The sequence below is a fragment of the Tachyglossus aculeatus genome, chromosome X1 (genome assembly GCF_015852505.1).
Source record: "Tachyglossus aculeatus isolate mTacAcu1 chromosome X1, mTacAcu1.pri, whole genome shotgun sequence".
Lineage (NCBI taxonomy): Eukaryota > Metazoa > Chordata > Mammalia > Monotremata > Tachyglossidae > Tachyglossus > Tachyglossus aculeatus.
This window is the reverse complement of record NC_052101.1, coordinates 81,910,973-81,925,515: the sequence shown is the minus strand read 5'-3', so window position 1 is coordinate 81,925,515 and position 14,543 is coordinate 81,910,973. Positions and strand designations below refer to the sequence as shown.

Genomic DNA, 14,543 nt, shown 5'->3' with positions numbered 1-14,543 from the left:
TCCAATTTGATCATCTTGCATTTATCCCAGTGTTTAGCACAGTGCTCTGGAACATTATAAGTACCTAATAAAAACAATTATCATAAAATCTTGCAATCATGGAGCAGAAAGGGACCTCAAAAGGGCATCTGGCCCAGTTCCCTGCTTCCAGGCTGAAAAATGTCTAAAGAATCTCAGATAGATGATTTCTCCCCTCATCCAGATTCAGCAATAAACCTCTTTCCCTCCACTAGATCCACCATTTTTAAATAGTAATAATGAACCTCTACCTCTGTTGGAATAACTAAGCCAGATCTCATAGTACCTGTTTCCACTGACTTTAATGCCCAGCACCAATGATTGCCGTCATCACCGTCAAGTGAGCTCACATTGGCTGCTGATTCCACTTTTCTAGCAAAGGGTGATAGATGGCTTAGTCTGACTGAAATCACCCTGAACTCTCCCTTAAGACCCTGTCTTCTGTGACTTAACTGGAGGAAGAAAAGGTGAATGGCCAAATAGAGTGATCACTCTCCCTGGTCAGGAAAACTACACCCCAGCTACCCTGTTCTGGTCGTGGCACACTGGCAGCTTGCCTGTTCTGTGCTTGGCAGGCTCCCTGGTCACCCCTTCAGCACAGCTCTTCCATAATTGAACTAGCTGTTTCCCCACCTGGGATTGTCTTTCCTACAAGCAGAACGATTATCAGGATGGCCGGGACCTCAGCCTCAGGGTTCCCACCATAAAGGGGAGGCTGTTGAGAGGAGGAGGAAGAGTCCTTGCTTTGGTTCTCCTCAGGCTGCACTGGCAAGAGGGTGAAGTGTAATGCTCCAGTTTCCCTCGCACAGCCACTCTCCGAGGTTCATTCTGGGGCCCTATTCCTGATTCTGGCCCTTCCCTTCTCTCAACTATCTCCTTCTCTTTCAAAGTATTACAGAAAGAAACCTACTTTCTGTGGGAATCTTTACCAGGTTAACCCTTTATGACTTGTCATGCCAATTACTACAGGTAAATCTCTAAACCTAAAACCAATATGTTTATAGTCTTCCAGGTCCTTGGTGCATTTGGGGTTTTTTTTTGGTACTTATTAAATGCTTATTATGTGCCAAGTGCTGTATGAAGTGCTTGGGTAGATTCAAGATAATCAGTGGGTTAGAGTCCCTGTCCCACTTGGGGCTCACAGTTTAAATAGGAGGAAGAAGGATATAATCCCCATTTTACAGATGAGGTAACTGAGGCACAAAGTTAAAGTTACTTGCCCAAGGTCACACAGCACAAAAGGGGCAGAGCAGGGATTAGAACCCAAGTCCCCTGACTTCCAGGCTTGTGCTCTTTCGACTAGGCCATGTGGCTTCCCTTGTTTCTGTTATCTGATTTGTTTTTATCTTATTTTCATTCATTCATTCAATCATATTTATTGAGTGCTTACTGTGTGCAGAGCACTGCACTAAGCACTTGGGAAGTACAAGGTGACAACATATAGAGATGGTCCCTACCCAACAACGGGCTCACAGTCTAGAAGGGGGAGACAGAAAACAAAACGTGGACAGGTGTCAAGTGATCAGAATAAATAGAAATAAAGCTAGATGCACATCATTAACAAAATAAATAGAAAAGTAAATATGTACAAGTAAAATAAATACAGTAATAAATCTGTACAAACATATATGCAGGTGCTGTGGGGAGGGGAAGGAGGTAGGGCGGGGGGGATGGGGAAGAGGAGAGGGAAAAGGGGGCTCATTCTGGGAAGGCCTCCTGGAGGAGGTGAGCTTTCAGTAGGGCTTTGAAGGGAGGAAGAGAGCTAGCTTGACGGATGTGCAGAGGGAGGGCATTCCAGGCCAGGGGGAGGACGTGGGCCAGGGGTCGATGGTGGGACAGGCGAGAACGAGGTACAATGAGGAGGTTAGCAGCAGAGGAGCGGAGGGTGCGGGCTGGGCTGTAGAAGGAGAAAAGGGAGGTGAGATAGGAGGGGGTGAGGTGATGGAGAGCCTTGAAGCCGAGAGTGAGGAGTTTTTGCTTCTGTTTCCAGAATGATATTTGTTCTTTTTCTCTATTACTCCCCATTAGTCTCTAATCTCGAGATGGGATAGGTTCTTCCATTGTAATCCCCTTAGCATTTACTACAATAATCTGACTCTGACTACAGGAAATGCTGGTAGAGCTGGGCAGAAAGGCCTCAGGATGAGGATTTTGAGTCTTCTGGGGGGGACGTAAAGGGAAATTGGCTTTGCAGACTAATATAATCACTCCCTTTGAATGAAATATATGCCAATGAAGTAGGATAGATTATGTACCCCAATCAGTGTGTCATTTGCCTTAGGTTTCCTTTCAAAGGCTCGTCAAAAGCAACCACATCTAAGAGGCAAGTCCAGGTGCCTGTTTCAGCACAAATGTCTTCATTCTTTCCAAAAAGGCCTCTCCATAGAACAGGTAATCTGAATCCAATTCTTTATCCCAATATCAGGATGGAAATGCTAGAATGTAATCTTCTTGAGGACAGATATCATGTCTACTAATTCTACTACACTCTCTTAGTAAAAGCACATCTCCTTTAAGAGGCCTTCCTTAACTGAGCCCTCATTTCCTCTTCTCCCACTCCCTTCTGGGTTGCCCTTGCATTAGCACTCTTTATTCACACCTCCCTCAGACACACAGCACTTATGTACATATCTGTATTTTAATGTCTGTTTCCCCCTCTAGACTATTATCTCATCTTGGTCAGGAAACATGTCGCATGGCATAGTGGATAGAGTAAGGCTCTGGGTGTCAGAAGGTCATGGGTTCTAACCCCAGCTCCACCACTTGTCTGCTGTGTGACTTTGGGCAAGTCACTTCACTTCCTCTGTGCCTCATTTATCTCATCTGTAAAATGGGGATTAAGACTGTGAGCCCCACATTCAACAATGTGATTACCGTGTATCTACCCCAGTGCTTAAAACAGTGCTTAGCCCAAAGTAAGCACTTAACAAATACTATCAGTGCTTAGAACAGTGCTTGGCATATAGTAAGTGCTTAACACATACTTTAATTATTATATTGTACTCTCTCAAGCACTTAATACAATGTTCTGTTCACAGAAAGCACACAAGTACAATTGATTGACTATTGTTCTCTCCTAAGCACTTAGTACAGTGCACTACACTGAAGTGTTTAGTAAGTACTACTGAATGATTGGGTATCAGGATGGGAATCTGATGGGAGTGGTGACTGTGGAAGCTACTGAGGCATTCCACTGTCTTTCATTGCCAGAAAGACCTTACTAGGACTCCTTCCAAACACATTATCAAAGAATATAGCCAACCATGGACTAACATTTTTTTTTTAATGGTATTTAAGTGCTTATTATGTGTTAGGCACTGTACAAGTGCTGGGATAGATACAAGCCAGTCAGGTTGGACACAGTCGGTGTCCCACATGGGGCTTACAGTCTTAATCCCCATTTTACAGATGAGGTATTGAGGCACAGAGAAGTTAAGTGACTTGCCCAAGGTCACACAGCAGACAAGTGGAGGAGCTGGGATTAGAACCCAGTTCCCTCTGAGTCCCAGGCCTGTGCTCTGTCCACTAGGCACCACTGCTTCTGAATTGCACTGTGGTTTCAAACTAAATCACAAGTACAGCAGATGAAATATTTGCAGCATGAGAGGTTTAAAAGAAACACAGGGAGCAAACCTAAAACCTCTGTAGAGTTTTCATGTCCCTTTGAAAATATTGGACACCATTAACTGACTTGAATTCTGGCAACTGCTAGGCCAATTTGGTTGTACTGAGAAGTTTGCCGATATTCTTAAAGTGTTCCACAATATTAAAGTCAATCAAGTCAGACTTGAAGAGATCCTGTTTGACCCTTTCCCTATCAACAGAATAAAGCAGGGCTAAGTGGTAGATCCAGTACTTTTTAACCCCTCCATCAATAAATACCAGTGAATGAATGATTTATTCCATGCCACCTTGATGAGGATGAGTCAGGGAAGAGCAATAAACTCCATATAAAGGTCTTGGTGGTGTTCTCTGCACTTTTCCTGTATCTGTCATGCTGTAAATATCATGGAAAAGGAACAAATCTTTAAACAGATGGCAAGAACCAAACAATGTACTCCTAAACATGCCTTGCAAGGGCCCTCCAAAGCATAGAAAATCAGCCAGAACATGGAGATATGACTGTAGATATGACTTTTGATGAAAATGAGAGCACCTGGATCTGATGGCAATCCTGCAGAAATCAACAAGCCAGAAGTGAGGATTAGGTCCTCAAAAGTCTGCACAAGCTTTTCTTCAATATATGGATCACTGAGGAAATGCCACAAGACTTCAAAGACACCATAATAATCACCATCTTCAAGAAGAAAGGGGAGAGAGCTGACTGTGGAAAATATAGGGGAATCTCCCTGCCTTCCATTGGTGGCAAAATTCTAGCCAGAGTCCTTCTGAACAGACGACTGAAGAATATAATCTACTGTGTACTATTTGAAATGAAATGTGGCTTCAGATCAAGTTGCGGGCCAGAATATATGATCTCAGAGTCAATACTGCAATATGGACTGATAACTAAGGTTTTGAAATAGCCTTTAAGCCGGGAAGCCCTATTAAGAACCAATGATTGTCCATAACAATACAGAACTTAAATTCTAACACCGAATTATTCTACCTAGGCTAGTGGTCACCAGAATGCAGTTTGAGAACATATATGTTTTTAAATGGCATTTGTTAAGCATTTACTACATGCCAGACACTGTACTAAATGCTGGGGTAGATATAAACTAAGGTTGGACACAGTCCTTGTCCTACATGGGGCTCACAGTCTTAATCCTCACTTTACAGATAACTGAGGCACAGAGAAGTGAAGTGACTTCACTTCTAGACTGTGAGCCTGTTGTGAGCAGGGATTGTCTCTATTTGTTGTTGAATTGTACTTCCTGAGCTCTTAGTACAGTGCTCTGCACACAGTAAGCGATCAATAAATATGATTGAACAACTGAATGAAATGACTTGCCCAAGGTAACACAGCAGACACATGGTGGATTTAGAATTAGAACACAGGTCCTTCTGACTTCCAGCCCCATGATCTATCCACTAGGCCATGCCGCTACACAGTTCTTCACCTGCTGTGAGCATCACAATTTATTGTTTATTTTCATGGGGAGAGCAGTTGCAGGGTGCAGTGTGCCACTGCTCATTCATTCAATTCAATCGTATTTATTGAGCACTTACTGTGTGCAGAGAATTATAGTAAGCACTTGGGAGAGTACAATATAACATTAAAGAGATACGTTCCCTGCCCACAGTGAGCTTACAGTCTAGGGGCGGCAGCAGAGGTGGTAATGTCCCTGCCTACATGGTTTCTTTCTCAGCTCCAGCTCCCTAGGAGTCCCCCCCCACTGACACTCATCACCCCCTAAACCCCGGAGAGGCCCTGCTCTCCACCACTCACCAGCACCCTTAGCCCTCCCCAATCCCTTCCTTCCCCAGAAGCAACACCTGCTCTCCACGACCCCGTCCCCCCCCCCAGCATGCCTGCTCACTGTTTTGATCTATGGTTCTCGCTCATATTATGTTTTTAGTTTGCGGCTTTTCAGTTCACAAAGCTTGGCCACCCCTGACCTAGGCAATGCACTATCCAATGATGCATGGATACGCAAAGAAAGCCAGAGCAGAATTCCAAAAGGCCCAGCATAGCTTTTCAGAGTCTGACAGAGTGTGACAAGAACAGAACATCAAGGAATTCAGGACTATAAATCTGTGGTGGTGTCTGATCTTCAATATGGTTGTGAGATTTGGACATATTACAGAGGACGCTTTCACCTTCTAGAGCACTTTCACCAGATCACCTGTGGGCAATTCTCAACACCAAATGGAAGGACGTGATGACCAGCGATAAGGTCCTGGAAGGAAGTCAGCTCACCAGTATTGAGGCAATTGTTCATTACAGCACAGTTTCACTGAAGTGGACCCTTGAGAAGAATGAATGAGAGCAGGAATCCCAAGCAGCTGCTGTATGGTGAACTGAAAGGGGGCAAAAGCAAGCAGGACAGGCAGAACAGACATTTTGAAGACATAGAGAAACATAGTCTGAAACAGTGTGATTTATCAGTGGCAGTTGGGAGGCAGTAACAGTGGACAGTCCATCCTGCCATGTGGCAAACAGGAAGGGAGTTGTTCTACCTGAGTAGCAACTTCAGGAAGATCAAGATAGCAAGGCACAGATTCTACATACAGTCAACACAACAGCACAGTGATGAACTATCCTTACACATGTTCTATGTGCTATGGATCATTGGTTGCTTGTCAGTCAATCCCCCGTACAAAGAAAAGGACAGTCAGCAGTAGTATGTAGTACATGTGTGTGCATATGAGGGGCTATTAATAAACACAGATGCCGCTGACTGATGTTCCAGAAGGCTGTTGGACTTTTACTGGCTTTCTCACCTCCCTCGAAGACTTTGAAGACCGTGCTTGTACCTCTTACACCTAAGCCTGCATCAGAGCCTCGCTTTCTACTGCTAAAAATAAGACACCAATCTTCAAGTCCTGGTTTCTAACATTTTACAGCAAACTGAAGCCCTCCAGAGCTAAAACCCTGAGACCTTGTGTGAGCCCAAACTCCAAATTTCAGCCCTGCAGCTGGCACTCTGCATTTCTGAAAATGTCTTAATATTATTAACCCCAGACTGAATTTGAGAAGGGCTTCTGCATGCCCTACAAAATGGCTTCAGGGCCACAACTGAAATAGTCCACAGGGACCTAGTGAAGCCTGAAAACCAAACCAGTTGTTGTTGTGTAAATCACATTCTTTTCTCTGCTTGGGCTGAGCATCACACTAATGTATTCCAGGGGGATCACTGAATCATCGTGATGGCCTATAAGCAAGTTAGATTCCCGTCTCTGCTCTCAGAATCTTTTCAACATTCTCGTTCTCTGCTCAGCATTGACTTCTTCCTTTTTCTGAATTTTTTATTATTTTTTTTAGGAAACAAAATGAAATGTTATTTGGTTTTGCACAGTTAACATTTTGCTAATGGGGAGCCAAGACTTTCATAGAGGCTCAACAGCATTTTCTAAAGCCCAGTGGCGTTGTTGTAGTAACTGGTGGCTGGTCTGTGAATCAACAGATGTCATTGTAACAGGATAAAGACAGAACAATCTATCACCAAATGGCTAACTCCCCTTCAGCTCCAGCAAGTCATCAACATGACAGCTTTGGTGCCAAAGTCATCAATTAAGGCATTTGTATTACCTTTACTCAACTTGTTATGAAATCGGTTGGTGTTTTGTGACTGATGCTAAGCATTTCTACTTCCTTGCCCTGGACTTTCTCGATGAACGGAAGTGAAATACACCTAAGGCACTGGGGGCCTGCCAGCTTACATTTGTTCCATGATTGATTCAGAACTCTCCTCCTTGGCCTACATAGACACAATATACATTCTGAGGAACGGCTGTTGGGTTTTGTTTTTCCCTCTCCTGTTTTCATCTGAATTCAGTTCATTCAGTTGGCAATTAGAAGTGGGCAAACGATGAAATATTCTGACAATTACTCAAGCAGAACAAAGAGAGAATGAGAGAGAAAGAAGGGAAGAGGAAGGCAGAGACAGTCATATTTTAAACGTCTTCACTTTTCAAAGCCAGTTCCATCTACTTTTGTCACACACCCTCCAGTTCTTGCCATTGGTATGTAGGGGAGCACTATACCCTGTCCTGATGGGGCTACTTCCTAGCCCCCACCCCCCGCTCCTAGACTGGGCCAACTGTGGTCTCTAACTCCCTTTAGGGGAGCCTGACTCTACAATATTTCCTCATGGACATTTATGTTAGAAATTCATCTTGATGGTGGCCATTTACATTAACTCATTCTGACTTTTGCTTCCCAGAATAGAAACTCTGTCAAAAGTTCAATGGGAACCTGATAGAAATCAATTGGCTGATGAAGACACCAAGTAAATGTAACATGCCTTCTTTCACTTCAAATACTGTACAGCTCCAACACAAAAATAAATCAGTTTACTATCTCGATAGTCTGAAAAACAAAAAATATTGGACAAGTCTGCTCAGAGGAAAAAAGACCCTTGGAAGAAATAATTTTGAATTATCAGTAGACTTATCCTCCTCACAAATGGAGTTGTAATCTCAAATGGTGGTTTCTATTGCAATTTCTATGGATCAGCCGATAATCTGATCCACTTTTTCTGTCCATGCAGACAGGGTTCTTTTGGTTGAGATTCTGCCTCCTCATTAACCTAGGAGGCTACTTGATTGACAGCTGCTTCCTAGAAGGGCTCGCCTTTGCACTCTGCCCCTTTACGCTACTTCCAGTCTGTTTGAACTCTGGAAACTGCTTTGAGAGTCCCGAGAGAACCAAGCAGGGGAACAAAACTGGAGTATTGAAAAACCCCAAGTGGTCAAATTTTCAACTCTATGGTGTTTCCAGTGACAATATGAGGATCCAAAAGCTGGACAGTGAAAAAACAGGATAGAAAGAACATCAATTATTTTGAAATGTGGTGTTGGAGAAGGCTTTTGTGAATACCATGGCCTGCCCAAAAAACAGACAAATGGATTTTGAAGCAAATTAAACCAAAGTGGTCTTTGGAAGGCCAAATGACTCAGATTAACATATTTTTGACACATAATCAGGAGGACTAATTCTCTGGAGAAGACACTAATACTAGGAAAAGTCAAGGGAAGATGTGGAAGAGGCAGACCAGCAGCTAGATGAATAGAGACCATAACGACAATAATGGAAGAACCATTAGAAAGGTCGTGGATTATGGCAGAGGACAAGGCGTTCTGGAGTCACTTTGAATCAGAAACGACTCGACGGAACTTAATAATAATAGTAATAAGTGGTCCTGGAGACATATGTTCAGAGGTTAGAGTTATCCGGAAGGGCTCTGGGATTCAGCAAATGATCCAAGCCTCTGAAAACATCCCCTTTACCTCGAGAACATCCTCACAGAGGCAGATGAAGGGCAAAATAAACTTCCAAGAAAGGAGAGCCAATAGACCCACCAGTTCCAAGCACACTCAGCCACTGCTATTGTCCCAGAAATACATTGCCATTAAAGTCAACTTCATTTCCTCCTCTGTGCTCGCTTTTTCTTCTTGGGACCTACGCAATCTCAGAATATCCCTGTTGGTGCAATGAGTCAGTGACATTTCCATCCTAGATTGTGGACTGTTCCCCAGAGTAATGAGTGCTTGGGAAAGACACGACTCCATTGAGATTTGTATAACTACAGGACATGCAATTTGTGGTCCTGGTGATTCTTTGGTCTTTATAAAAATTTGTGGTCCAGGGATCTGCCCATCAAAAACATAAACTACAAAGGTGAGCAACATTGCTCTTTCACTTCCTTGGCAAACTGTCTGGAACTTCACCTGCTGTACTGCCAAGTAAAATTTTAAAAACTTAGGTGAGAATGAAGGTTTTTTACTTCCATAGATAGGAAGATCACTGCTCTATATTTTTGCCCTGGACTAGTCTTTCTTACATAGCAAAATTGAGTGGCTCTGGGAGATTATCAGGTTGTCAGCATGAATTCGGCTGCAGGAACCAGTGTGTAGAAGTGATAGGATAAATTTTCTATCGATGATTGCATTGTGCTACATTTATGTGTCTATAACCCTGTTGTATGGTTCTTCAGCTAGATCCTGTTTCCCAAAGAACAAAGAACAAACTGTTTAAGGGTAAAAAATTAACAAAAGCATAAATCCTTTTTCTCTCCCTCTCCTCTCCCACCTACTGCTGTCTCTGTCTGAATCTCTCTCTTTCTCTGTCTCTCTCTCTCCCTGCTACCCCCCACCCCCCGCCTTCATGCCATTCAAAAACATGTAAGGAATGGACAATTAACTCAGGAATCTGAAGAAGCAGATATCTCTTATCTAGAAGGATACAGCCCAATTTTCAGACCTTGTTTCTGAACTTCTACTTTTTCCACATGACTAAGAAACACTATGCCTCTCCCAGGTCTGGGAACTCCTGCTCTCAGCACTAATGATCCTCATCTTTTTCTACACTTGGAATAAAGCATGTTTTCAGAGAAGTCCTGTGCTTAGGCCTGTGGTTTTTAAATAGTGATTTAAATTTTTTTCCCAGTAAAGGACTTAAACACTTCAAAAAAATTTGAGGAAAAACCAACCTCAGCTAGTTCAGCCAAAAAAATCCAAGAAAAAATAGCCTCTCATTAAACATACATCCAGTTTTTTATTACCATGAGAAAAATTGTTGGAGAAATCTGTTTTAGGAATTAATAATAATACTTAACACTCATATAACACTTTTCCCCTTTATGGTGCTTTACAAAGATTAATGAATCATTCCTCACAACAACCCTGTGAGGTAGGTAAGTATTATTATCTCCATTTTACAGATTGGGAGACTGAGGTCAACACCATGGGGATGAAGGGTGGCAGAGGAGTCATAAGTGCAGAGATGAGACCTGGGGCTTCCAGTCTTGTGTTCAAAACCCCAGTGCACACAGTGTGGCTGTACACATGTGGAATGGAGAGGAAGCTGCAGGAAGTAGCAGTTTTGCAGGACATGTCCCTACTGTAAAAACCAAGAGTAAAAACTCTGCTGTAACAAGTCGAGAGATATTCACACATTAGCAAGGATTGACCCAACCTCTTGGGCAAACAGTAAGAATTGCAAGAGAGGTACTGAATATCCGTGGCTGGGCTGGTGGTTAAAGCGTGTTGGACAGTTCCTAACAGCTCCTTCAGCGATGTGATTAAAAATCTTCGTGGGGTTCACATTTGTTCCATGTTCAGTCCTATTTTCCATCTGTGTTGTTAATACACAAAAATTACTAGCCTGAAAATATTTAAACTTCATTATTATAAAAAATACTTTCATTATTTTAAATTATATGTTTAGAGCCTTGACTCACAAGCGTGAAAGTAAATGATCATCTTATCTGACTTGTCTTTGATTTCTCATACATTGGAGTCTGAATTTCTGTAATACTGTATATTATGTGGTAAATGGCAGGTCTGTAAAGTCACACTGTGTATTCAATGGTAATTGTACATTGCATGGAGCAGGTACTGTCTTTTTAAAGGAAGAGGGCAAAGAAGAGAATCTTTAGCTCAAGCAAATCAAGAAAAGGAAGATATTTGGGCAAAATCTCAATTAAACTCTTCTCTCCTTTCTATGCCTCTGGATTTAGGCCCCCTTCCTGACTCGATGGTTCCTGACATATTAATCCATCAACTAAATGAACACTAGAGAAATATACAGATTTCCCTATCCTTAGCTCAGTCGCTCCTCTACTCCCAATATCTTTGATCCACAAAGCGCAATGGTTTCCATAGCAGGGAATGAAATCATGAAATTCCAAGGGGAAAGGTAGGAGGGAGGAAGCAGTGTGGCCTAGTGGATAAAGCAAGGGCCTGGGAGCTGGAGGTCCTGGGTTCTAATCCCAGATCCACCACTTGCCTGCTGTGTGACCTAGGGCAAATCACTTAACTTCTCTGTGCCTCATTTTCCTTCACTGCAAAATGGCAATTCAAAACCAGTTCTTCCTTCTAATTAGCCTGTGAGCCCCATGTGGGACAGGAACTGTATTCGACCTAACTCGTGTCTACCCCAGCGCTTAGAAGTGCTTGACACATAGAAAGTGCTTAACAAATACCATGAAGTGTTTGCATTTTAAAACCCCAAAGTCCTATTTTGGCCTAGGGATGGAATATGGCAATGAAAACCTTTTGATCAGGTCAACTGTAATCTCCGTATCCTGGCTGGGAGAATGAGTTGCTGTGTATCACGCTGGTTTTTAAAATCATAGTCTATTATCCTCCACTGATAAAATCAAATTTGATAGTAACACAATATAAAGGTTTAAATGAAAGTACACACAGCACATTTGCTAATCAAAATGCCACAGTTTAATGACTGGCACAGGAGGGAAGCTTGTTCAGATTTGTTTGTTGTTTTTTTTCCTCCTTTCTACTGAATGGGATAAATGAGCAACCAGTTAATACCCATTGCATTGCCAGGTCAAGTGACCAGCCCAATGCTACCCACCCTGGCCTTGTTTTGCACAGTCTGCAAATCGGAACAGCAAGTGAAGAGCCCAAGGAACAGTTTGTAAACACACTCCTGGAAGAAGGCTTGAAGAGTTTCTGATATGTTCACCCTGAACAGTTGAACAGAGCCCACATGCTGCTGAGGGGTTTGGGAGCCAACCTGTCATTCTCCATCAGATAGCCAAGGAATGATGATGTCTGTGGTTGTTCTAAAAAAATGCATGGTTGTAGAATACACAAGCAGATGTAGTATAAATAAAATATCCATATAAAAATAGTCTCTTACAAAATATATTCTCTTATCCTATGGTTCATTTTCCAAAAGATGGAAATTGTCTGGAGGTTTGCTTTTTTGCTCTCTTTTGTTAAATATCCATGTTCCAAACCAGATGCTCATAATGGGGTTTAAATGCAAAACAAAAAAGTGTGTCCTAGTAAAATTATCCAAATCATTCCCAGTTAGATTTTCCAGACAACTAGCAGCAAACAGCAAAAAAATCTATATATATATTTATAAAAGATGCCTGCTTTTGTAATTAAACAACTAGTACTGCAAGAACTATCCTGCAAATACATCTAGTAGAAATAGCTGAGTAAAGAATAATATATACAGCCCCATTTTCTTTCTTGCCATATCTATACAATTATTCCACAAAGAAAGCCAGCCATCTACTTTAATTGCAGAATGGTTCCAAATGTAGATAGAGTTCTTTTCATTAAATAAATTAATATTAGTTTTATCTGAATAAATTGTTAAATATTGCTATTATTATGCCGAGATGTCCCAAATCCCTGCAAAAACCTGCAGCATGAACAAAGGAGACAAACCAATGTCCGAGGCCAAACAGCAGCAGTGATGTTTGTGGAAGTCAACCGTGGAAATGAAAATAGGTGAGAGACACCAGAAGTTGTTCACAAGTGCAGAAACTTGTCCACATAATCCACTCTTAAGAAGGAATTCACACGGGGGCATTTTCACCGAGCTTGCGCAAACACCATTTGAAAGCTGAAGTGGGTTTTGTTTTGTTTTTTAACCTTGTTTTCCTCCCTTGAATAGTAGCTGGGTGTTTAACCATCTAAGGCTGTACTTCCAAACCGACAGCAGTTGACCAGCTCCAGTCCTTGCACTGAGCTGGCATTGTTCCCCAGGGCTGTCATCTTAGAGCTGCAAATCTACATTTGAGGACTTATCAGGCTATGGGGGCTGGGTGGGCGTGTTCTGTGTGGTTGGGGTTCCCTCCAAGTTGCTGCTGTCATTGGCTGGTTTGGCAGCATTCTCTGAATCTCCTTAGTCTGACAGCATCTCAGCGGGAGTTCTGGTACTGAGGGAAAGAGCTAGGGAATGAATCCTTTCCTTTCGGAAGAGGGCCAATCTTTGCTACAAGTCTCGTGCAGGCCAGTCCAGATTATGTGCAAATGTAAGTTATTCATTTATTTTATTTTTTCATTCCCAGCAGGAAGGGGCAGGTAGCAGTCACCTCTCCCTTCCACCCCATTCTCACTGTTCACTTACAGGTGTACACTTCTGTTCTCTCACTGCACGTGTTACACTTCACATAGCAGCACCAATGGAACTTGCAGTTGCACTGCCACACCCGTGAGTACTGGTGCGTGTTGTACCCACGGCCACAGCACATCAGGTCGCAGCCGTTGGATTGCAGGGCGGTCTTGTTGCACATCCGGCCCTGGGTCCCCACACTGCCTGTCACGGGATCCTCCTCACAGTAGTTAGGTGATTTCTCGATGTACACCAGGTCCGTGTCCATGGGCTTGCGGTAGGACAGTGGCTTCTTGATTTTGAGGAAGGTGGGGCGCTTGTTGCGGCTGGCCCGCACTGGCTCCACGTGCACCGCTTCATTGTACTTGTCCTTGAGGATGTAGCCTAGCTCCCGGAACTTGGGAAGTGTTGTCCAGCAGGTCTTTGTAGTGCAGGAGCCTGACACTCCATGGCATTTGCATTCCAGCTTCATGTTCTCCTCCAGGATCTGAGTGGACAAAGCAAAAAACAGGGGGATCACATCACTCGGGGGGGGGGGGGGGGGGCACGATCCAAGATTCTTCAGTCCAAACTGTTTTCCCTTGACTGAGATTTCAGAGCACAGCCACATAACTCTGCCTCACTTCCGTCCCATTTCATCTCAGCCACAAGATTGGAAAGAACCTCCAGAGGTCATCTAATCTGTCCCCCTGCCTCTGGGCAGGACTGTCATAAAACCAACCCAGACAGATTGTGGTCGAACCTGTTCTTAAATTTCTCCAGAAAAGGAAGAGTTATTTAACGCTGCAGACCTTTATAGCCAGCCAGTTCTTCTGACTCCCTAATCTAGAGTTTAAGCTCATTCTCTCATCTGTCAGGAATGACAGCCAAGCCTGAGACTTCAAGCCTGAATATCTACCCAAAGGAATTGGCTAAAAGGAGAGAGTGGGTTACAACTCACCACTAGCACTCCCTTGTCTTTCCCACTCATGTTAACTAGCTGTTTGTCAGGATTCCTGAATGATCGATGGATTCCTGCTGGGCCTGTCCACCTCGCCGAACA

At 43.1% G+C, this 14,543-nt stretch overlaps 1 protein-coding gene across 1 annotated transcript in view; it reads right to left on the bottom strand.

The window, feature by feature from the left end:
- Nucleotides 1–12,748: 12,748 nt before the first annotated feature.
- WNT7A (Wnt family member 7A) overlaps nt 12,749–14,543 on the bottom strand; it is a 63,749-nt gene continuing 61,954 nt past the window's right edge. The window contains exon 4 of the mRNA XM_038772901.1: nt 12,749–13,988. Within this exon, the coding sequence (XP_038628829.1) occupies nt 13,509–13,988 (480 nt within the window). The 3' untranslated portion in view covers nt 12,749–13,508. The remainder of the gene's footprint in view (nt 13,989–14,543) is intronic.